Source organism: Anomalospiza imberbis, chromosome 10, assembly GCF_031753505.1.
Source record: "Anomalospiza imberbis isolate Cuckoo-Finch-1a 21T00152 chromosome 10, ASM3175350v1, whole genome shotgun sequence".
NCBI classification, from domain to species: domain Eukaryota; kingdom Metazoa; phylum Chordata; class Aves; order Passeriformes; family Viduidae; genus Anomalospiza; species Anomalospiza imberbis.
Window position 1 is genome coordinate 8,781,071 of NC_089690.1, and position 20,931 is coordinate 8,802,001.

At 63.1% G+C, this 20,931-nt stretch overlaps 3 protein-coding genes across 6 annotated transcripts; 2 read left to right on the top strand and 1 right to left on the bottom strand.

Annotated features, from left to right (window-relative positions):
• The first annotated feature begins 505 nt into the window (after positions 1–505).
• On the top strand, positions 506–2,974 carry POLR2H (RNA polymerase II, I and III subunit H). 2 transcript variants are annotated; one of them, XM_068200430.1, is made up of 5 exons: positions 509–670; positions 1,019–1,102; positions 1,820–1,913; positions 2,292–2,375; positions 2,497–2,974. In XM_068200430.1, the coding sequence occupies exons 1-5, from the start codon at positions 598–600 to the stop codon at positions 2,612–2,614; spliced, it is 453 nt and encodes a 150-aa protein (XP_068056531.1). In that variant the 5' UTR covers positions 509–597; the 3' UTR covers positions 2,615–2,974. The 2 variants fall into 2 exon arrangements, with proteins under 2 accessions (XP_068056532.1, XP_068056531.1); XM_068200431.1 differs by lacking the exons at positions 1,820–1,913; positions 2,292–2,375 and having other exon boundaries at positions 506–670.
• Positions 2,975–3,245: 271 nt separating this feature from the next.
• On the bottom strand, positions 3,246–5,784 carry THPO (thrombopoietin). 2 transcript variants are annotated; one of them, XM_068200429.1, is made up of 5 exons: positions 5,228–5,712; positions 4,309–4,436; positions 4,139–4,225; positions 3,770–3,934; positions 3,246–3,672 (listed from the first exon to the last, which is right to left on the bottom strand). In XM_068200429.1, the coding sequence occupies exons 1-5, from the start codon at positions 5,265–5,267 to the stop codon at positions 3,490–3,492; spliced, it is 603 nt and encodes a 200-aa protein (XP_068056530.1). In that variant the 5' UTR covers positions 5,268–5,712; the 3' UTR covers positions 3,246–3,489. The 2 variants fall into 2 exon arrangements, with proteins under 2 accessions (XP_068056530.1, XP_068056529.1); XM_068200428.1 differs by having other exon boundaries at positions 3,539–3,934; positions 5,228–5,784.
• Positions 5,785–12,457: 6,673 nt separating this feature from the next.
• On the top strand, positions 12,458–20,597 carry CHRD (chordin). 2 transcript variants are annotated; one of them, XM_068200432.1, is made up of 23 exons: positions 12,458–12,948; positions 13,277–13,380; positions 13,898–14,024; positions 14,425–14,562; positions 14,639–14,756; positions 15,660–15,756; positions 15,861–16,002; positions 16,076–16,216; positions 16,724–16,806; positions 16,895–17,042; positions 17,140–17,246; positions 17,331–17,447; positions 17,535–17,691; positions 17,784–18,025; positions 18,112–18,225; positions 18,451–18,663; positions 18,743–18,836; positions 18,947–19,003; positions 19,093–19,196; positions 19,330–19,432; positions 19,535–19,689; positions 19,855–19,948; positions 20,112–20,597. In XM_068200432.1, the coding sequence occupies exons 1-23, from the start codon at positions 12,540–12,542 to the stop codon at positions 20,177–20,179; spliced, it is 3,132 nt and encodes a 1,043-aa protein (XP_068056533.1). In that variant the 5' UTR covers positions 12,458–12,539; the 3' UTR covers positions 20,180–20,597. The 2 variants fall into 2 exon arrangements, with proteins under 2 accessions (XP_068056533.1, XP_068056534.1); XM_068200433.1 differs by having other exon boundaries at positions 12,459–12,948; positions 13,901–14,024.
• The last annotated feature ends 334 nt before the right edge of the window (positions 20,598–20,931 follow it).

Sequence of the window (20,931 nt, forward strand, 5' to 3'; positions counted from 1 at the left end):
CCCCTCCCGGGACACCCTGGACCCCTGCCGGACACCCCGGACCCCTCCCGGGACACCCCGGACCCCTGCCGGGACACCCCGGACCCCTGCCGGACACCCTGGACCCCTCCCGGGACACCCCGGACCCCTCCCGGGACACCCCGGACCCCTCCCGGGACATCCCGGACCCCTCCCGGGACACCCCGAACCCCTGCCGGACACCCCGGACCCCTCCCGGGACATCCCGGACCCCTGCCGGACACCCCGGACCCCTCCCGGGACATCCCGGACCCCTCCCGGGACACCCCGGACCCCTGCCGGGACACCGGGACGCGTCTCCCGGGGACTCCCCGAGTCCGCCGCGCGGGGGCGCTGCCGTGCCCGCGCCGTGCCGGGGGCGGGGCCGCGGCGCGCGGGTCCATCCGCGGCCTCGCAGCGCCCCCTGCCGGCCGCGCGCGGGAGGCGGGGGCGCGGGGGCCGCGCGCGCTCCCGCCGGTCCTGGCGGGGAAGGGGCCCCGCCCACCGTGAAGCCGCTTCCGCCCGGCCGCGGCGGGGAGGTTGCGTCATCAGCGTGCGCCGGGCTGGAGCGGCGCCGGGAGCGGGAGCGGCGCCGGTGCCATGGCCGGGATTCTCTTCGAGGACATCTTCGACGTGAAGGACATCGACCCAGAGGGCAAGAAGTTCGACCGCGGTGAGTTGGGCCCCGGCCCGCTTCTCCCGGTCCCCCGTCCGCCCCTCCCGCCGGCGCTGGCCCTTCCGCGTGTTGGCAGCCCCCGGAGCGCCCCGCTTGCCCAGGGCTTCCCCAGCCCGGCTGCTGTGCCGCCCACGGCCCCGCGGGCCCTGTGTCTTGCATTCCTCGCCCCACCGTGCTCCTCTCCCTGCCTGTGCACCCCTCCGCCCGCTGCCGGGCTCTGGCATCCAGCCCAGCCCCTTCCGAAAACGGCTCCGGTGCCAGCCTGGGCTGGGAAGATGGCCCTCTTCCCACCCAGCCCGCGGGGATCTTCTATGCCCTTGTCCCTGACCCTGCTGCTGTCCCCAGTGTCGCGCCTGCACTGCGAGAGCGAGTCCTTCAAGATGGATCTCATCCTGGACGTGAACATCCAGATCTATCCCGTGGATCTCGGTGAGCCATCGGGCTGCGGGCACAGGGCGGGGCAGCCGGTGTCAGCTTGGGTGGGCGAGGTTAGAGGGGATGGAGTCAGGAATTGTTGTGATCAAGCAATAAGCTGCCTCAGGCTTCCTTGTGCCCCTGTGTTGTCCCCAGGTGACAGGAGGTTCAAGGCGCTCCCAGTGTGCTGAGGCTGAGCTGGGTTTCTGGTTCGCCTCCTCGTGTGTATTTGGGCTCACCTCTGTCCCTTTCCACACAGATGCTGTTTGGGGAAGCTGCTTCAGCTGGTGGTAACCAGGCTTTGAGGGAGACCTCCTGAAATTAACTTCTGCAGCTGAATATACTAAATGTGTGGAAAAGAGAATATTACCCTTGATGAGGCACAGAAGGGCTGAAGCTGATGCTGCAGGGGGCTCATGTACCTGCCCAAGGGTCCAGCCAAGCTCTCTGGGGGGATATAAGTGACTATCTTCTTGTGTCCCCTGAAAACACTAGCATTAGTGTCCTTGTGGCTCTGGTTTCCTCTGTGATGTGGGGAACAAGGAGACACAGGATCCAGTGTGACTTTTCACATGTTTCCCACAGTCCTGTTGGAGGACTGGCAGCAGGGACAGAGCTTGTTTAGCACCCGCTGTCAGGGTGGCCCTTTGCCACCACCCTGAGTTCTGGCTGTGTGTGCTGCTGTTCTGGTTGTGCTCTAACCTTCTCACTGCTGCTCTGGCCTCCTCACAGGGGACAAGTTTCGCCTGGTCATCGCCAGCACCTTGTATGAGGACGGCACCCTGGACGATGGCGAGTACAACCCCACGGATGACCGGCCGTCCAGGTACGGGGCCCAGCTGGGACCCCTGCGCGCGGGGACAAGGGACACAGTGAAGTGCTGAGGCTGAATGTTTCAGGTTGGGCACTGAGAGGAATTTCTTCATGGAGCGGGTGATTAAACATTGGAATGGCTGCCCAGGAGGATGGTGGAGTCCCTATCCCCAAGAACTGTTTAAAGAAAGGCTGGGTGTGGCACTCGTGCCATGGTCTAGTTGGTCTAGTTGACAAGGTGGTGTTCAGTCACAGGCTGGACTTGATGATCTGAGAGGTCTTTTCCAGTCTATTTGACTCTGTAAATGGGAGGTACCTTCTCCCAGAGGACACTGAGCTGGGGGAATGGCCAGGTTTGATTCCTTGCTGACCTCAGGCTGCGCTGTTGCAGGGCAGACCAGTTTGAGTACGTGATGTACGGCAAGGTATACCGGATCGAGGGGGACGAGACCTCCACGGAGGCGGCCACGCGCCTGTGAGTGCCTGTCGAGAGTGGGGGGACACAGTGCCCCAGGGTGGGGTGGGGAGCGCTGGGATCTCGGCTCGGGTCTCCCATGGGATTTGCTGCTCTCACTACTCCTCTCCTCCCACCTCAGCTCTGCCTATGTGTCCTACGGGGGGCTGCTCATGCGGCTCCAGGGAGACGCAAACAACCTGCACGGGTTTGAGGTGGACTCTCGCGTTTACCTGCTGATGAAGAAGTTGGCCTTCTAGCACGCCTCCATGGGCTGCCCCACAGACATCCAGCTGGAGCCCTGGTCCATGCTGCCCAGCCTCCCCAGAGCTGAGGAGGCGGGATCAGTCCCCCTCCTCATCCCAGTGTCTTCTGACTCCTGCTGGGATCCACATCTCTGTTTGCAAGGAGAGAGGTGCCTGACATCTGAGTGGACACCATGCTGGGTGCTCCGGTCTTGCCTGATGGCATCTCCTCACCTTTGCCTGTGCTCAACAGCCCTGGCTCTGTCCAGGAGCAACTGGACTAGGACAGCTGCCTGCCTGCCTCTGAGGACCATTCCCTCAGGAGCCATCCTGAGGCAGGCTGCCTTGGTTTTGATTAAACTGGGATGTTTTGTACTCCTGGCTCTGCTTGCTGAGAGATGAGTCTGGCAGGGAGTGGATACACCTGTGCAGGGGCAAAAGGGGGACCCTGACACTTCCCAAGGGATGGGGAGTCCAAACTGCAGCAGGTGGGTTCAGAGAGGAGGAGTGGCAGGTGGGGCTGTGCCGGGGGATCCTGCAGCACTGGCAGCTGCCATGGGTGGGAGCGGGCACTGGGCAGAACTGGGAGCATGTCCCAGAGGAGCTGCTTCTGCCCTGGGCCCAGGCACGAGGACACACACAACTCTTTAGAAAAATAGCTCTTTAATCAAAAAGCATTCACAGTAGAGGTGCCTGCCCGGATGGGAGCAGGGCCTGTGCCTGCTGGCACGTGTGTCACTGTTTGCCTCCACGTGCTGCATGGTTGTGAAGACTTGAAGAACAGGGGCCAACCCTTTCCCTGTGGGCATCTTCCTGGGCAGCCAGGGCACAGCTTAGTGTCCTGCAGGATTGCTCCAGCATCGTTTTGTGGTTGAACCCTGTGTGCAGCCTCACCGGGCCCCGCATGGAGGGTCTCTGCTGTCCCCCTGTCCTTGCTTGCACAAGACCTTGGCCAGGTCAGAGAAGAAGAAGCGCAGTTTGCCCTGTACCAGCTGCCGGTAGGTGAGGAAAATGCTGGAGATGTGGGTCTGCTCCATGGAGTGTGGGGAGCAGCTCGGCTCCCAGTGTCCTGCCTGAGATGGGACAGAGGGGTGACAAACACTGTTGCACCCAACCCCGCCCAGCTGGCACCTGTGCTGGGGTGGTCTGGCTCATGTGGGGAGGTCTCACCTCCCAGCTGAAGGTCTGCAGGAGCACGAAGAAGGAGTTGGCGTGTCGGTAAAGCTGGCTCAGCTGCCTGGCCCCGCACTCGTCGCTCACCTGGCCCTGGGCCCCTGCTGCAGCACCCACCAGCAGGGCCAGGTCACACAGGATCTCCCGCCGCTTGGTCTCGTTCTGGGGGAGCAGACAGTGACCCCCAGGGCCTCGTTGCTTTCTGTGCTCACCTTAGGTCTGGATGGAGTCCTCTACCCTCCCTGTGCCACCAGATATGCCAACAAGCATCTTGTTCAGCATTTCTGGTGCTTGTGCCAACCCAAGGTTCCTTCTCCAGTCCTGTTAGCACACCAGTGCCAGCACCCTCCTCCCAGCCCCTCTCACCGATTTGGATTTCCACTGCGGGAAAGTGAAGTCCACCAAGGGCAGCACTGCAGGGCACCTGAGTGCAGGCAGGGCCTGGCACTGGCCCTAGTGAGGAGAGATGTCAAGGTGAGGTGCCAGGAACTGTGCATGTCCCTGGTCTTGGGTTTTGTGGGGGGCTCTGTCCTCACCACTCTCTTTTCCATGTCCTTGGCCTCCATTATGTACTTCTGGATAAGCCTGTTGTCACAGATCAGCCGTGTTGGGCTGGCACGGTCCTCTTTCACGTGCAGGAGGAAGGATGTGAGGAGGAGCAGTCCTGGAAGAGATGGGGTTGCCTTGTGCATTGTGCCAGTCTCCCTGGGCAGTGCCAGCCCAGAACCACCTGCAGTGGCAAGTCCTCTCCCCAGCCCTTTGGTGGTCCTGATGGCCCCGTGGAGGGGGTGCAGGGGGAGGTGTGAGTGGCTGAGGAGGGCCCGGTGCTGCTCTCCAGTCAGCCAGCGAGGGGTGCCGGTGCTCACGGGGGAGAGCCGGGGTTTCCGTGCAGTGGTGTGTGCCAAGGGGCCGCACAACCGTGTCTGCCAGGTTTTTCGGCCACGCTCCAGGCAAGGAAGCAGGGCTGTACTCCCTGTGCAGACCAGGGCCAGCCCTCCGGATCCCTGCCAAGAGCAGTTCCAGGCGTCATGTGCACTTCGGGGAATCCCAGCCTGCAGTGTCCCACAGGGAACATCTGCTCCTGGCCGCTGCCCTGGCTGAGCGCTCTCCTGTCGGCACTGCCTTCCCCAGTGCCGCTGCACACCGCTGTGCCCAGCAACTGCCCATCCTGCTAGCTTCTCCATACCCTCTTTGCATCCTCCTGCCTGCCTCACTGCCTGCCCTGGCACTACACCAAAAATCCTCAGTGCAGCCTGTTTACCTAGGATGGGCATGCAGAGATGCTTGGTTGCCCTCACATGCTGGCAGTGGCCAGGTCCAACTAACCCAGAGCCACCCTTGGGTTTCGATGCCAATCTGTGGGATTCATCGTGCAGGGGACACTCTGGCTGTGGGGCCACAGTATCCACTGTCCCTTCCTGCACACCCAGTCCCCCCTTTTAGCCACACACTCACTGTTCAGCTCCATGCTCGGCTGGGGGCTTCGGCCCTGCATCTTCCACCCTGGGGCCAGCGGCTGCTCCCCGGCTCCCGTCCCCCTTCCATGGAGGGCAGTGGTGGCGCGGGTTCCCCGCGAGCCGCCCAGGCAGGACGGAGGGCCGGAGGCCGGCAGCGGCCCCGGGACAGCACGGCGCGGCTCTGCGGCTCCGGCCTGGCCGCCCAGCCGAGGCAGCACGATTTCCTGTTGTGTCGCCGCTGACCTTCCAGCTAAATCGCAGCAGGGGCCCCGGGCCTGGGGGAAGGCTTCCTGCCTCCGGCCGCTTCCTCCCTTGGCTCGGGGCACGGGAAGGGCGTCCCTGGGCGCCCTCCGTGGCTGCTCACCTGGCCCCAGGCCTGAGCGCTCAGCAGCCAGCACCTCAGTGGTCAGTGCCTCAGCTGTGCTTGTCTGGGGGTAGAGGGTGGCCCTGGTACCTGCAGAAGAGATGGTGTCAGTGATTCTGCACTGGACAGCCCCAGGAGCATCAGCCCTAATGAAGTCCTGCTCCTGGCTGTGGCAGCCAGGTATGAAAGCCACCAAAAACCCTCTCCCAGAGGTGGACCATAATCCTGGTGATCCTCTTCCAGAGGTGGACTTCATCCGTGGTGACCTTTATCCAGTTAGACCCCATCCCTGTTGACCCTCATGCATCTGACCCCTGCATCCACCAGAGGTGACTCAAAGAGCTGGAGACCCCTGGGATGGCTGTGGTTCATGGGATCCCTCTGGGCTGGGGATGACTGTGGATCACAGGGGTCAGGGCTAGTGGATAGCCCCAGGGCTGTTTCACATGGGCTATTGGTTGGGAGTGGGCTGGGTGAGGCACCCACAGATGGCCTTTCCCTGAGTAGGAGAAGCACCAGGGCCTGTTCAGCACCATGCCCTGGCTTGGCTGTGACATTCCCTGGCAAAATCAGCTCTCGCTGGGCACTCTGGCAGGGGGTGCACGTCCCCATGCCCACGTGTACGTGTGTGTCCCCCCGTACTGCACACAGGTACACACCCACCACGTGCACCCTCAAACCTACGTGTACAACACACGTGCACTTCCCTGGCACGCGTCGGGCCTGCGCTCAGATAACCCTCCACCCTGGCAGCCCCCCGCGGCTTCCATTTGGGGACACCCCCTTCCCAGCACACGTCCTCTCGCTCCTGTCTCCCTGCAGCGCGTGGTTTCCTTCTCACACCCCGGCTCTCGCACACTCTTGCACGTTCCCACCCCTGTCCCCAGGGACAGTAGTTCCCGGCAGCGCCTGGCCGGGTGACAACAGTTAAAGTAAACACCCCAGCCCCGCTCCACCTGCCCCATGCCCTGCTCAGCCCACAACAGCCCACCTTGCAGGGTGCCTGCGTGGGGGGTCCAGCGAGTGCAGGGACGAGACTGGCAGCGCCGGCTCGCCTGGGCACATCTGGCAGCAAAGGGACCCGTGAGCACCGGGGTCAAACACCTCCAGGCTTCCCCCACACGGCCGTGGCCCTTCTGCGGACGTGACAAGCTGCAATCACGGCCGCAATCACGCCCATCAACACCCTCAGCCCCTCTGCCAGCGCTGGCTTCAGGCCCGCTGCCGTCCCCATGCCAGTCCCTGCCATGGCCCCACCATGTCCATTCCCTGTCCCTCCCTGGCTGCAAAGTTATTTGCAATGCCAGGCTGGAGAGCTGCAGTGCCCTGCATTCCTTCTTGATTAGGCAAACAAACCCAACAGGGGAAACTGGAGAGCAACTGGAAACTGGAGGTCTAATGGACCCCCATGGTCAGCCTAAGGTGCCCACAATAGTCCCTTTACTCCAAAATATTCTTTACAACAATGCCAGAAGCTGGCAGGCAGCATGAGCCTGTGCCCGTGGGCAGCCTGGTATTCCTCTGCTGGAAAGGGCAATGCCAGCTTTTGCTGCCCATGCCGGGGGGGCAGAGGAGGATGTGGGGGAGAGCTCCTGCTTCTGGCCCCAGCCCAATCCCACGGATGTTGCGGGCTGTAGAGGGAGAGAGTACGGGGGCAGTAAGTGAGGCACAGGGATCCCAGAGGGACACGGGGGCTCCGGCCAGGCAGCCCGGGCTCCGGCAGGGGACAGGAAGCCAGGCGGGGGCCGCGGGGCTGCACAGCTGGCCGGATCCCGGTGCCAAGATTCCCACCTCTCCTTACAGGGTGCAAAGTGCTGGGAATCCCGCTGCAGGGACAGCCGTTCGCACCCACTTTGCCAAGGTGCTGAAGACAGCAGGAGGTGCCAGGAGTCAAGGAAGGGGGGGGGAAGAGGAGGAAGACGTCGGGATTGGGGGGAGACTGTGGTTCGGTGACACAGCTGCTGTCCCTGCAGGCCACCCAGATGTGGCTCGGTGGGCACCCCCAGGATGTCAGTGCTAGCATGGGAAGCAAACCTGGCCTTCCAGGGACAGGGAGGGGGTCCTAGCCCCCTTTGAAGCCCCCATAAAAGGGTCTGGCATAAAGAAAAGAGAAAGTCAAAGGAACAAAGAGAGCGGCTAATCCCGCCGTGAGCAAACAGCCCCGTTTGCTCAGGACACAGCTGGCTCCGGGGCCAGGGAAAGGAGCACAGCAGGGCTCTACGGGTGCCAGGCAGCCGCGGACCCTCTACCCGGGCTGCCCCTCCCCGAGCACGGGCAGTCCCCGGGCGCAGGGTCCCTCCTGGACCCTCCGGGCTTTTTTACTACATATGCAAATTGCCAATAAACATCCGTGGGCAAATCCTGCTCCCCGCGCAGCCTGGTCCTTGCACTGCTTCCAGACAGCCGTCCCAGGAGAACACCCAGGCTGCGGGGTTAACGGACCTGCAAGGGGCACCTTGGTCCGGGTGCAGCAGCTTGGGGGTGAAGGATGGCAGGGTTTTACCTTTCCCAATTTTCAGCAAGCCACATGCTGCCCAGCACCCCAGCACAAAGCCCTCCGTGCTGCCCAGAGGATGTCCATGGGCAAACCCTCCTTGCCTTGAACAAGGGCACCTAATGCCAGTGGCTCTGCTGGCATCTAGGGCGATTCCACTGTGCCTCCTCTACCATCCTGCTTCTCAGCCAAGCTTCCCACTCCAATGGGGCACACGGAGTGTGCTGGGAGGGCACCCCGCCTCCATCCCATGGAGAGGAGAAGGGGTTAATGCCAGGCAGCCGAGCCGCAGGTGGGCGCAAGAATGAAATTCCTTCTCGCTGTCCTGCGAAGTCTGGGCACAAATATTTGCCTGCATGTCCGGTGGGGAGGGGGGAGACCACCATCGCTTCTGGGAGCTTGCTAATCCCCATGCCAAACAAGGCCCCCACATGCCCCACATGCCCTCTGTCTTCCTTCTGCTGTGGTCACCCTGCAAAGCCTTTGAGGAGGGGACATTTGGGGTCAGGGGGGCACCAGCACCTTTAGGTGCTCCTATGAGCAGGGAGATCTATGGGGTTGACCAGGCGCTCGGAACACGTATCTTGTTCAGGAACACTGCCAAGATCTGTTTGGCGTGGCCGATGAGACTGTTTTGGGGTTTCCATTCTGCTCCCCGAGCCGTGGCCACCACAGCAGGATGAGATGAAGGCGAGAGCCCCAGCCATCCCCGCCATGTAAGCAACGCACCCTCCGTAATAAATTCCAGGCATTCACAGACAGAAAATAGCCAACTTCCCCTGCTCCATTGCCCCCCAAACTGCATCCCCCTTCCATACCTACTACCCTCAAAACTCCCTGCATCCCCAGACCTCCCTGGCCTTCATCTGGGATGGCCCAGCCCTGCGAGTCGCCTACCAGTTGTGCAAATATTGCCGGAACGGCTGTAATCCCTGTGTCCAACGTGAATTATGAGATATTTCCACCCATTACGACAGCTCCCCCCGCCCCACCGCGTGTGTGTGAGGCCGGGGGGATTAGACACGGCACAAGCCACGATCGATCGGCACAAAGCTTTGGGGAGGTTGACGGCTCTCTGCATCCCACAATGGGGCGGGGCAGTCGAGGGGGGATTTTTGGAGAGAGGGGGTGCCCCACATGCCTTCCTGTCTTCAGGCTTAGGCCTGGAGGGGATGTTGGGATGCCCAGAAGACAGTGGGAGGCTGTGAGAAGGGGGGCCCATGGCATGCAGTTTCACCACGACCCCATCCCTTGGGAGCAGAGGCTCCTTCCTGTCGCCCTGAGCCGGGCTCATGTTCAAAGCCGCGAGCAGGCAGCAGCTAATGAGGGCAGACAATGGGAGCTGCTAGGGCAGAGCTCTGGTGAGGGTGTGCTGAGACACCCCCATGCCAGGCATGGCACAGCCCTGGCACCACGATCCTCTGGAATACTCCACGGGACCCTTGTCACTGAGCAGGGCACATGCCCACAAAGCCCCTGCAGAACTACAGGCTGTTCTGTAGGGCACCGTTGGGGCACCCCACCTGTACTTTGCTGGGACAGGAGACACCCCAAAGGACCATCACCCCCCAGCCGGGAAGAAGCCAGTGCCCACCCTGGGAAGAGGTGGTGGAGGGGTGAAGGTGCCCGGCTTGAGGCTGCCCATGGCCAGCTCTCTCTGTCGCGGTGCAGCTCCAGCTACCTGGCTGCAGCTGCCAGCCCCGTTGGGGATGTGCCAGTGCCAGGCCCAGCTCTGGAGCCTCAGAGGTGCCTTTGTGCAGGGCACTGCTCCTCTCACACAAGTGCGGGCGCTCGGAAGCAGCTAGTGGGACCAGGACCCTTTTCCAGCGCTGCCCTTGGCTGGCACCATCCCCTCTCCAAGAACACAGGGACCCCCAAGGCTCTGTCAAGCCACGTCTGCCTATTGATGAGGGCACCCCTTGGCATTTCCAGGGGCAGCCCAGGCTATGGACGAGGGAAGCGTAGGCACAGCTGGAGCATTCATTTCCTTCCTGCCCACGTGCCCCCACTGCAGTGGCCATGCCCCCCTCCCTGGGCAGGGATGCCCAGCACCCTCCTGACTTGACCGGCCCCATGCCAGCATCCCACCCTGCTCCCAGCCTGGCAGTGCCTGCAGCCCCTATCTCCCTCTTGCTGCCACCCCGTGTCTCAGACTCCCCCGTGTCGAGGGGCTGCAGCCAGGCGAGTTCCCCGTCTCTCTTTCCTTTCCCCGGGAAAGGGGAGGGAGCTTCCCTCATCTCTTCCCCGTGTCCCGCAGACGAGCCAGGAGACTGTGACGAGCTCTGGGTGCACAGAGCCAGCACCGGATTCCTGGCATCGGCGGGACAGCTGGGAGCCATCGCCCGCCTCCTCCCTGCTCAGCCCCGCTCACGTCCCGCCGTCCCCAGAGCCGCTGCCGTGCTGCAGCGGGCACCGTGCAGCGACGCTGGCACAGCCACACAGACCCCAACCCTTCCCTGCCCTCTGCGTCGCTGGATCCCCAGCCAGCGAGGACGTCGGGAGAGAGGAGAGGGGACAGGTCAGTGACACGGCTGGGGACCGCGGGGAGGGCACAGGGCCAAGGGGTGCCCTGCTGCCAGTCATGGTCGCTGCTCGCAGAACGTGCTTGCAAGCAGCAGGGTGTCAGGGACAGCCGTGCCCGGGGGATGCCCGAGGTCCTGGCAGTGCCCCAGTCCTGGTGATGCCAGCGGGCTGTCCTGCTGGGGTAAGCCCAGCTACTCTTTGCTGCCGTTTGCCAGCTCCTGCCACTGGCCAGGTCCCCGGCAAGGCCAAGCCCCCCTGTCCCACTGCCCTCCCCGGGAGAGGTGTCGCTCTGCGTGGAGACATGTGCCAAGGCATGGAATGGGATGGGGCAGCCATGGATAAGCTGGGGATGGGCAATCCCATGCTGGCTCTGGGGTGCGGGGCGGTGGGCTGCAGCCCCCCCAGCTGCTCGCTGGGCTGCGGGGAGGCCCAGGAGGAGCTTTCTGGGGAGGCAGGGGCCTGTTGTGCTCCAGCTGTGCCGTGTTTCCCTAGCTACACCGCGCAGCTGGCCGGGTGTTTGCACCGCCCGGAGTTGATTTTGGCAGCCCGGCGCTTCCCTCTCCTCTCCTCCCCTCCCCACCCGCCTTCCCCCTGCCGGGCGCCCGCCTGCCACGCACCCACCACTCTCAGCCTCTCCCTGCCACTCTCGGTGGGGGTGGCAACAGGGACGTGGGTGACACAAAGTGCCCCCACTCTTCATAGGCTCCCCCTCCCCTAAACTCATGCCTCAGTTTCCCCAGATGGATGATGCTTTCCCCAAACTTTTCCATGGATGCCTACTCACTGCCAACTGCTGCCACCCTTGCCAGCCCAGGTGTGGGTGAAGAATGGGACTGGAGCTGGGTGCTGCTCTCACAGCATCCCTCCTCCAGATGCCCCTTCCCTCCCTGGACAAGGGAACCCAAGAGCTCCTGTTCCCCTGCAGCCCCTGTCACTGGTGAGCAGGAGCCCAGGGTCCCATCCTGGAGCCTTGCTCTGCCCAGGGTGGGCAGCAGCTGGAGAAATTTAGGAATGTAGAAGGCACAAGCTGGAGGGGGTTGGTTGTGCCTTGCAGAGAGCAGTATGGATTCGGGGAGGAGGCTGGCTGTTTCGGGAGCCCACGCTCAGGGGTGCTGAGTGGATGGAGGAAGTGCTGGCTGCAGGGGAACAGCAGATGGACAGTGCCTTGCAGTGCCCTTTGTCTTGGGGTGCCAGGGGGTTTGGGAGTGGACTGAGTGGATGGAGTAGTCCCCAGGATGTCTCATGCCTGAGGAGGGGGTGGCAATGAGCCCTGGAAGAGCTCTTGACTGAAGGTGGACTGTGTGGATGTGGGGACTCCAGGATGCTCTGTGCCCAGGAGATGCCCCATGCCGGGAAGAGTGCACAGATTGAGGGGAGCGGCATTTGAATGCGTGTGCCCTGCAAATGCCTTATTCCCGAGGGGGCTTATCTGGATGAGGAGACTCCTGTGGGGCTCATACCCTTGAAGAGGAGGACGTGAATGGGGGCATACCTGGGATGTCCAGTGCTCAGGAACACCCCAAGTTCTGTGGAAGGGGTGTGGATGGTGGTGGTCATGTCTCCACAGTGCCTTATATCCCAGAGGGTGCTGTGTGAATTGGGAGGGGATATCCCCAGGATGCCCAAAACCTAAGGGTGCCCGATGCTCTGAGGGAGGGTTATATCATAGAATCGTATAACAGACTGGTCTGGGCTGCGAAGGACCATAAACATCATCTAGTTCCAACCTCCATCCCTCAGGATTCCCCATGCCCTGGGGCTGGCATGTGAGTAAGGATGCTCTGCACTCGGGGGAACCGCATGCCCGGGGAGAAGGCGAGCAATGAATGGGGGGTGGTCCCCAGGACATCCCGAGTGCGGGGGTACCCCTGCCTGGCGGGGCAGCCGCGTGTCCCGGGTGCCGCAGGACGGGACAGGACAGGACGTCCCATGCCAGGCGGGGGCGGCTGGGCTGGGGCCCGGGGATATGTGGGGGGGTCGGAGCGCGGCGGGGGGCGCATCCCCCCCCGGCCGGCCGCTGCCTGCGCCTCATTAGCGGGGCCTTTGTTTGCACAGGGCTCGCAGCTCCCGCTTGCCCATGCCGCCGCCTATAAAGCGGAGCCGGAGCCGGCAGCCGGGCAGAGGCGGCGGCAGCGCCCGGCAGCGCCCGGCCCCCCCTCCCCGCCGCCGCCTCCGGTCCCGGTCCGCCCGCCCCGGCCGGCCGGCACCATGCGCGCCGCTGCGCTGTTGCTGCTCGCCCTGCTCCCGCTCCGGCCCCTGCCCGGCCGCGCCGCCCGCCCCAAGCTCGCCCTGCCCATCCGGCCCGACACGGACCCGCTGCCCCCCGGCGGGGCGGCAGGTAGGAGCCCCCTGCCCTACACCCTTCCTTCCCCCGCTCCGCGCACCCCCGGTCCTGTACAAGCCGCTGCCGCACCCCCCGTCACGCATTCCGCGTCGGGCACCCCCTCCCTGCCACCCGCACCCCCGTCCGTGCATCGCATGCCTGCACCCCCCTTCTCTGGCACCCCGCGTTCCGCCCCGGGCCCCCCGGCTGGCCGGGACCGGCACTGGGACCGGCACCGGGAGCGCAGCGGGCGGCGGGGCGGTGCCGGCCGGTCCGGGGCTGCGGCAGGGGGGTGCCCGCGGCCCGGAGGTGACTGGGGACGGCGGTGGTGGGGTCTCCGCAGGCTGCGCCTTCGGGGGGCACTTCTATGCTCTGGAGGAGACGTGGCACCCGGACCTGGGGGAGCCCTTCGGGGTGATGCGCTGCGTTATCTGTCACTGTGAGCCGGTGAGTGCCCCCACACACCCCTTTCCCTGGGAGACCCCCCCAGGACCTGGGTCTGCTGGGGAGGGGGCTGGCAAAGAGGGAGTTCGACCCTTCTGTTCAATACACTCCTCTCATTCCCATGGAAGAGGGAAGCGGGATCCCTTCAGCCAGCCGGACACCTGGATGTCCTCCCCCGCGGCAGGGGGAGGAGAAGGGGGGTTTAAAGGATCAGGCTTCATTCTTCCTCCCCCTCCTGGGGGATGGCCTCTGGGCCCCTTCCTCCCTCCCTCCGAGCAGCTCCCCGAGGCTGGGGCTGTGGGGCTGGCGGGGCCATGCACAGCTGCTCAGGAGGCTGTGGGGAGGGGGCCCTGGCTTGGCTGCCATACAGGCATCTGGGGACTGTGCAAGGTGTCCAGGGCTCCAGATGGAAAAATATGGGGGAAGCCATGCTGTGCTGGGAGGTCATGACTTGGCACACCTAGAAATGGCCTGGCACACCTTGGCACGGTTTTCCTGGGGTCTTCTTGGCCCCCCACAGCAGAGGAACCACCGGGGGAAGCCTGTGGGGAAAGTGAACTGCAAGAATATGAAGCAGGACTGCCCGGTGCCTACCTGTCCCCGGGCCACGTTGCTGCCTGGACACTGCTGTCACACCTGCCCCAAAGGTGAGGAGAATGGGTGCTTCTCTGCAGGGAGCCCCCACCAGTCCCCCAGGATCCCCTGCCGGCCTGGGAAAGGGGGCATTGCACACCCCCCTGAAAAGGGCTGGTCAATTTGTTATGAAAGTCACCAGTGCCCATGCTGTGATGGGCAGGGGAAAGCCCTGATGGGAACAGCCTGAAAGGAGTGCAGGGAAGGCACACAGGGCTAAATGCCCTGCCTGACCGTGTGCCTGTGCACAGCATGCCCCATCTGAGAGCCCTATAGTGATTCACAGGGCACATCTTGGTATATCTCAAAAGGTGTGATTTATTATTGTCCCCTACCCCAAGCTCTTGGGCACAAGCAGCCTGGTGTGATGATTGATGATCTCCTCCTGTGTCCACCCCATGCCAACCTTGCCAGGCCCCCCAGAGAAGAGCCCTGCACTCCGCTTTGACACCTTCGAGTACTTCCAGGACAAGGAGGATGACTTGGACAAGCCCTACAATGACCGCTCCTACCTCAGCTCTGAGAGTCTGGCTCGCGATGATGCCCGCACAGGTGAGCCACCCACCCAGACAGCAGCAGTGTGGGGCACCCCCCATGCACCCCCTCAGCAGCAGCATCTCCTCCCCAGAGTTTGTGGCCTTGCTGACGAGTGGCCCAGAGCCATGGCACCCCACATCCAGCGCCGTGGCCAAGGCTCGCTTCACCCTGCTGCGCTCCTCCCTGCTCTTCTCCATCAGCTACGAGCGGTGAGTCCTGCCCCCTGTCCCCTGTTCAGCCTGGCACAGCAGGCAGCTCTCTGGAAAAGCGGGGGGATGCAACAGTGCTTGTGCCTCAGTTTCCTTTCTGATATCCCCCCATGGTGCCACCGCTTTGGAGAAGGGGGGAACTCTCTCACAGAGTGAGAGATTTGGAGAAGGGGGGGCAGTGTGCTGGGCTCCAGCCTAGGTCAGCAGCCAGAATTTCGGCACACCCACAGTGTCGGCCCAGCCTCACCCATTTGCCTCCAGATCTGGACTGGAAACAAATGGGAACAGTTCCAGGGCTCCCGTGGGTGCAGCTGGCAGAACTGCTGTGCCACCCTGCAGGCTCTGCTGGAGGGCAGTGCCTTGGCACTGCTGCCAGGGTTTCCCATGCTTGCCATGCCCTGCCCGGATGCCCGCCAGCAGCAGAGCCTCTCCTCTCCCTCCCTCCTTCCCGCTCCAGTTTCTTCTGCTCTTCCTCGCTTCCAGGCCCCTTTGCATAGTAAAGTGGTGACTAATTTCCAGTCCTGACAGGGGGAGCCAAGCAGAGCCGAAAATGCTCCTTATTTACAGCCTGAACACAGCTCCCCGCGGGTCCTGCCATGGTGCCTTTTCCGACAGAGACCCTCATCCAGCTTTGTGCCAGTTAGACACCGCTCCAGGATAGGGGAGCCCAGAGAATCCATGCCAAGCTGGCATTTGGCAGGACAGCAGTGCTGGGCTAGTCCTGGAATGGGCGGGTAGAGCCTAGCACTTGGCACACCAGGAGAACATCTTCCTTCTCCTGCCCATCCCAAACCCCCGGTGACCCCTGTATGCCCTGTGCGACACACCCCTGCGCCTGATGCTGAGTGAGGGGGAGGGGAAGGGCAGGTACGCGGTCCTTGCTCACCCCTCGCATGCTCGCAGGCTGGGGCGGCCGAGCCGGGTGCGTTTCAGTGACCCCGAGGGTACCGTGCTGTTTGAACACCCCGTGCAGAAGAGCGCTGCCCCCGAGGATGGCATGGTGAGAGGGGCTGGGAGGGCAGGGGGCACGGTGCCCCTTCCAACCCCTGCCAGGCATGTGGTGCCCCCCAGCCACCACCCAGCCATTCCGTTCATCACCCACAGCTCTGTGGAATGTGGAGGACGGTGTCCAAAGCCAACGTCCAGCTGCTGCGGGGGGAACAACTCCGTGTGTCCCTCATCACTCGGGCACAGCCCTCCGGAGAGGTCCATGGGCACATCCTCAAGCACCGGGCACTCTTTGCAGGTGAGTCCAGCTCCCGTATGCACACCCAGTGGGTGCCCACCAGAATGTCCCTCATGTCCCTGTCCCTGCACAGAGACATTCGGTGCCATCCTGACCTCGTCAAACCCCTTGCACTTGGGTGCTGGGGGCATGGCCATGCTGACACTGAGCGACACAGAGAACAACCTGCACTTCATCCTCATGGCCCGGGGACTGCTGGAGCCTGGAGCAAGAGGTGAGGGCAGGCAGGGAAGGGAAGGGGAGGGAGGCACTGCCCAGAGGGGGCTGCGTAGACCTGAAGGAGTGCATGGCATTTCTGCAGCTCAGGATGCATGGGTCAGCATCTGTGGGGTCAGGATGGGGGGCTGGGTTGGGTGTGGGGCTCAGGGTGGGTATAGGGGCTGTGTCTGCCATGGGGTGGAGGGTGAGATGTGCATACAGTGTGTTATGTGATTTGGAGTGCGCCTGGTGGGGAGAGGATGGTGTGCTCCTATGCAGGGGGGCTGGGGGTACTGCAGAGCATATGGGGGGTGAGGGTCACTGTGCAAGAAGGATAGGTTTGCATTGTGGGTTTGCAAGGATTTAGGGCATGCTGGAGGGAATGATGATGGCCCAGGCACACAGGGGCAGGCAACTGGCAAGAAAGTGCCAGGAGCTTGGAGGTGGTAGGCACAGAGGTGTAGGTTTGACAGTGGTTGCAGACGCCTGGTCCAGTGGGTCCACTCCCCTCTGCCATGTCCAGAATCTCCGTGGGTGCCACTGAGGGTCCGCATCCTGCACCAGGGCCAGACGCTACGGGAGGTCCACGCCAACATCACTGTGGAGGTAAAGCGTTTTCTTCCCCCCACATGCCCTGGCAGCCACGGTGCCCAGAGCACCAGGGCTGATCCATGGCACTCTACACCCCTGCCAGGACCCCGACTTTGCAGAGGTGCTGAGTGATCTGTCTGCCCAAGAGCTGCAGTGGCTGGTGCAGGGGCAGCTCCGCATCGTGGCTGAGACGGAGGGCCGGCACGCACGCCAGCTGGCTGGCACCATCACCACCCGCCGCAGCTGTGACAGTGAGCACAGGGCAGGCACGCTGGGGTGTTGGGGGATTGCTGTGCTCACCCCCGTGCCAATCTCACCCACCCTTGTGCCTCTCTCCCCGGGCTGAAGCCATCCAGAGTGTGCTATGCGGAGCGGACGCTTTGCTGCCGACCAAGACCGGAGCTGTGGGCTCAGCCAAACTGGCGCTGCATGAGAATGGCACCCTGGAGTACCAGGTGAGTGGTGGGCACCCATTTCCCTCTCGAGGGTCCCAGGTGTATCTGCCACCCTGACACTGTCCTTTGGCATCCCACCCACAGGTGCAGGTGGTGGGCACTGCCAGCGAGGTGGCGGGCATCACACTGGAGACCAAACCCCGACGGAAAAGCAAGAGGAACATCCTGTTTGACATGACACCCAGCTACAAGGATGGGCAGGTGAGCACGAGTGGATGCTGGGAGGGATGGCATGGGGACTTTGGGTGAGTCCCTGTCCCAATCTGCATGGTCTCCCATGTGTGGCAGGCCTGGGGTGCCTGGCAGAGCCCCAGCGCCCGCGATGCCCACATGCTTCTACAAAATGAGCTCTTCCTCAACGTGGCCACCAAAGACTGGGCAGAGGGTGAGCTGCGGGGCCAAATCATCTCCCTGCCCTACAGTGGACTGCTCGCCCGCTACACAGGTACCAGGGACACGCGGGGTGGTAATGGGGGGCAGTGGGGCAGCCCTCCCGCACACCACCCACACCTTCCCACGGTCCCTGTCTGTGCGCAGAGATGCCCGTGGCACTGGCAGGGCAGCTGGTGTCCCCCCCAGTGCACAGTGGCGCTGGGGGGCATGCCTGGCTCTCGCTGGATGAGCACTGCCACCTGCACTACGAGATCTCAGTGGCAGGGCTGGGACGCCCGAGCGATGGCACTGTCAGCGCCCACATCCATGGGGTGGCTGAGCTGGGGGAGATGGGCACCCGCCCCCACCAGCACAAGCGCCTGCTCAAGGGCTTCTACAGCACTGAGGTGAGGTGGGCAGCGGGTCAGAGCACCACACAGCAGGGGCTGGGCCAGACTTTATCCCCACCCTGGTGTCCCTCTTGCCACGACAGGCTCAGGGGGTGGTGAAGGACCTGGATGCCGATCTGCTGCAGCACCTGGCCCAGGGCACTGCTTTCCTGCAAGTCAGCACCAAAGCACACCCCAATGGGGAGATGCGGGGACGGGTAGGTCTCATCGGGCAGGGCACCCCTACCCACCCCCACTGCTGCCTGTGGCCGGGTGGCACTGCCTGGAGCAGGGTGGAAGGGCACAGGATCACTCTGTTATCAGGTCCCAGCAGTACAGCCTGATGTGTTTTGTGGTCATGGGTGGCTCCTTCACCAGCCTGACCATGGAAGGCAGCCAGGCATCGGCATGGGAAGTGACCTCCTGCTCATTGCCCCCTCCAGGTGCACATTCCCAACCAGTGCCATGCAGGAGGGACCCGCCTGGCCCCAGGGGAGTCCCTGGGGCAGGCTGAGCTCTCTGAGAGCACCAAGACCAGGGACCTGGAGCAGCTGAAGAAGGACCCCAACTCCTGCTTCTTTGAGGGTCAGCACCGGGCACATGGCACCCGTTGGGCACCTGACTATGACAAGAAGTGCTCTATCTGCAGCTGCCAGGTGTGAACTGGGGGGTGTGCTGAAGGGGCAGAACCCATCAGTAATGCCCCTTTCTAAGCCCCATCTCTGCTGTCTCCAGAAACGCACAGTGATCTGCGACCCCATCTTGTGCCAGCCCCTCAACTGTACCCACCAGGTGCACCCCGAAGAGCTGTGCTGTCCCATCTGTGAAGGTACCTGGGGGGTGGCCAGGGGGGCTCCTTGTGAAAACAAGGTGGAGGTCCCTTTCAGAGACTTTGCTGGCACCGTGTGCACCCCCTCACGGCCTGCCTCTTCCTTGTAGAGAAGAAGACAGAGCAGGAAGAGCTGAAGCTGGACAGGGCACGGGACAGTAGTGAGGGTGAGTCCTTGTGGGCATGGGCTGAGGGGTCAGCTCTGCAAAAGCTGAGTCACAAGGGCTGTGACTTCCTCTTCTTCTTCCTCTTCCAGGATGCTACTTTGACGGCGACAAGACATGGCGAGGCTCTGGCACTCGCTGGCACCCTGTCGTGCCCCCGTTTGGCCTCATCAAATGTGCCATTTGTACCTGCAAGGTGGGTGTGGGTTCCAGACTTGCCCCAAACCTGGTCTGGCACCTGTGGGTGCTCTCAGTTCCCAGGCACTGTGGCTGAGGCTCAAACCAGGGCATGGGGAGCTGACTGCCCTGTGCCTCCCGTGCCCCTGCAGGGCACCACAGGTGAAGTGCACTGCGAGAAGGTGCAGTGCCCACGGCTCACCTGCGCCAACCCCGTGCGCGCCAGCCCCTCCGACTGCTGCAAGCAGTGCCCAGGTACCTGCACCCCTCTCCTGCCCTCCATTCTCCCTGCATAGCTCCTGTGTGCCCCCATTGGCAATGCCACAGGCGGGCATCCTCCCAGTCCCTTTCCTGCAGCCCCAGAGAAGAGTGTCCCGGAGCTGGCTGACTCCATGCAGGCAGATGCCCCGCGGGCGTGCCGCTTCGGGCGTCGCTGGTACCTCAACAACGAGAGCTGGCACCCGTCCGTGCCCCCCTTCGGAGAAATGAAGTGTATCCTGTGCTGGTGTGTGGTGAGTGTGCCAGCCTAGGGCAGCAACAGAGGAAGGGAAGGTGCCACTGTGCCAGTCCCCAGGGCTTTGGGAATGGGTGGGAGAGCAGCACCCCGGACACCCACTGCACCCTGAGGAGCTGCTGTCCCCCCACCCTGGTGCTCAGCCCCTCTTTCTGCTCCCCAGTCGGGGGAGACACACTGCCAGCGCCAGGAGTGCCCCCCATCCGCCTGTGCTAGCCCTGCCACGAGGGACAACCCCTGCTGTGCCAAGTGCCGTGGTGAGTGCAGTGCTCACACATGGGCACCACTGCCCAAACACTCTGTGGCAGTCCCTGCACCTCCCACTCTCCTTGGTGCTGAGCCTGGGCTGGCACAACTACCCCAAATGCCCTCCTGGCACCCCCTGTGCCCATCCATCAACCCCACTTTTCCCCCCCTCAGCCCTTGATGCCCCCTCAGATGCACGGGAGAAGGTCCACGATGCCAAGGTGGAGTCACGGAGCCACTGAGCAGTGACTGCTGCCCAGAGCAGGGCAAGCACACAGTGAAGCTGGGTGGCATGGGGGGGCCCCCTACTTATTGCCCCTGCCTGTGCAGGGCAGGGGGCACAGAGGAGCACAGTGGGGTGCACATGGCCTGGCCCCCAGCCTGGGCACCCCATCTCAGCATGACTGCAATGCCAGGACTGCCCTACCCACTTGTGCCAGTGGGCAGTGGCCAGGCTCGTGGAGGTGGGGCACCTGCTGCCCTGCCATTCCAAGCCCCCCTGGCCGGCGGGCATCGTGCCCATGTTGTACATAGTGTAAAGTCCTTCTGGCCCCTGTTTACTGCACCCACCCTGTCTCGGCCGGGTTTCTCACAAAATTTATGGTGCCAGCGGATGGAGGTCAAGATGTATTTATTAAAAACAGAGCTATTGCCCACCTGGTTCCTGTCTCTTCCTAGCAGCAGCAGGCACAGGGCTGTGCCCCTGCATCCCATGGGGAACTTGCAGGCCTTGGCATTGCTGGGGTTGGGGATGTATATTTGGGGATATGGGGTGTGAAAGCCAATGCCAGGGTGAGGACACCCCTATGGGCTGTGGGGTGGCACTGGAGAAGACCAGAGCAGTGTACAGTGCCCAGAGCTGGAGCCACGATGCCAACCTCTGCCCACGGTGGAGGCTGCCAACACAGTGCTTGGTGATGGTGCCTGCTAGTACAGGGACAGCAGGACTCTGTTCCCCACACCTCCATGGTGGCAAAAAGAGCCCAGCCTGGGG

What these genes read in the sequence shown, in the direction of transcription:
- POLR2H (XM_068200430.1), top strand. Translation starts at nt 598, where the DNA reads ATGGCCGGGATTCTCTTCGAGGACATCTTCGACGTGAAGGACATCGAC. An exon ending in GATCTATCCCGTGGATCTCG is followed by an intron (nt 1,103 to 1,819) that starts GTGAGCCATCGG and finishes GCCTCCTCACAG; the next exon opens with GGGACAAGTTTCGCCTGGTC. An exon ending in ACGGAGGCGGCCACGCGCCT is followed by an intron (nt 2,376 to 2,496) that starts GTGAGTGCCTGT and finishes CTCCCACCTCAG; the next exon opens with CTCTGCCTATGTGTCCTACG.
- THPO (XM_068200428.1), bottom strand. Translation starts at nt 5,267, where the DNA reads ATGCAGGGCCGAAGCCCCCAGCCGAGCATGGAGCTGAACA. An exon ending in AGGACATGGAAAAGAGAGTG is followed by an intron (nt 4,226 to 4,308) that starts GTGAGGACAGAG and finishes TCTCCTCACTAG; the next exon opens with GGCCAGTGCCAGGCCCTGCC. An exon ending in CGCAGTGGAAATCCAAATCG is followed by an intron (nt 3,935 to 4,138) that starts GTGAGAGGGGCT and finishes CTGCTCCCCCAG; the next exon opens with AACGAGACCAAGCGGCGGGA.
- CHRD (XM_068200432.1), top strand. Translation starts at nt 12,540, where the DNA reads ATGCCAGGCGGGGGCGGCTGGGCTGGGGCCCGGGGATATGTGGGGGGG. An exon ending in ACTGCTCGCCCGCTACACAG is followed by an intron (nt 17,692 to 17,783) that starts GTACCAGGGACA and finishes GTCTGTGCGCAG; the next exon opens with AGATGCCCGTGGCACTGGCA. An exon ending in CTGCTGCAAGCAGTGCCCAG is followed by an intron (nt 19,433 to 19,534) that starts GTACCTGCACCC and finishes CCTTTCCTGCAG; the next exon opens with CCCCAGAGAAGAGTGTCCCG.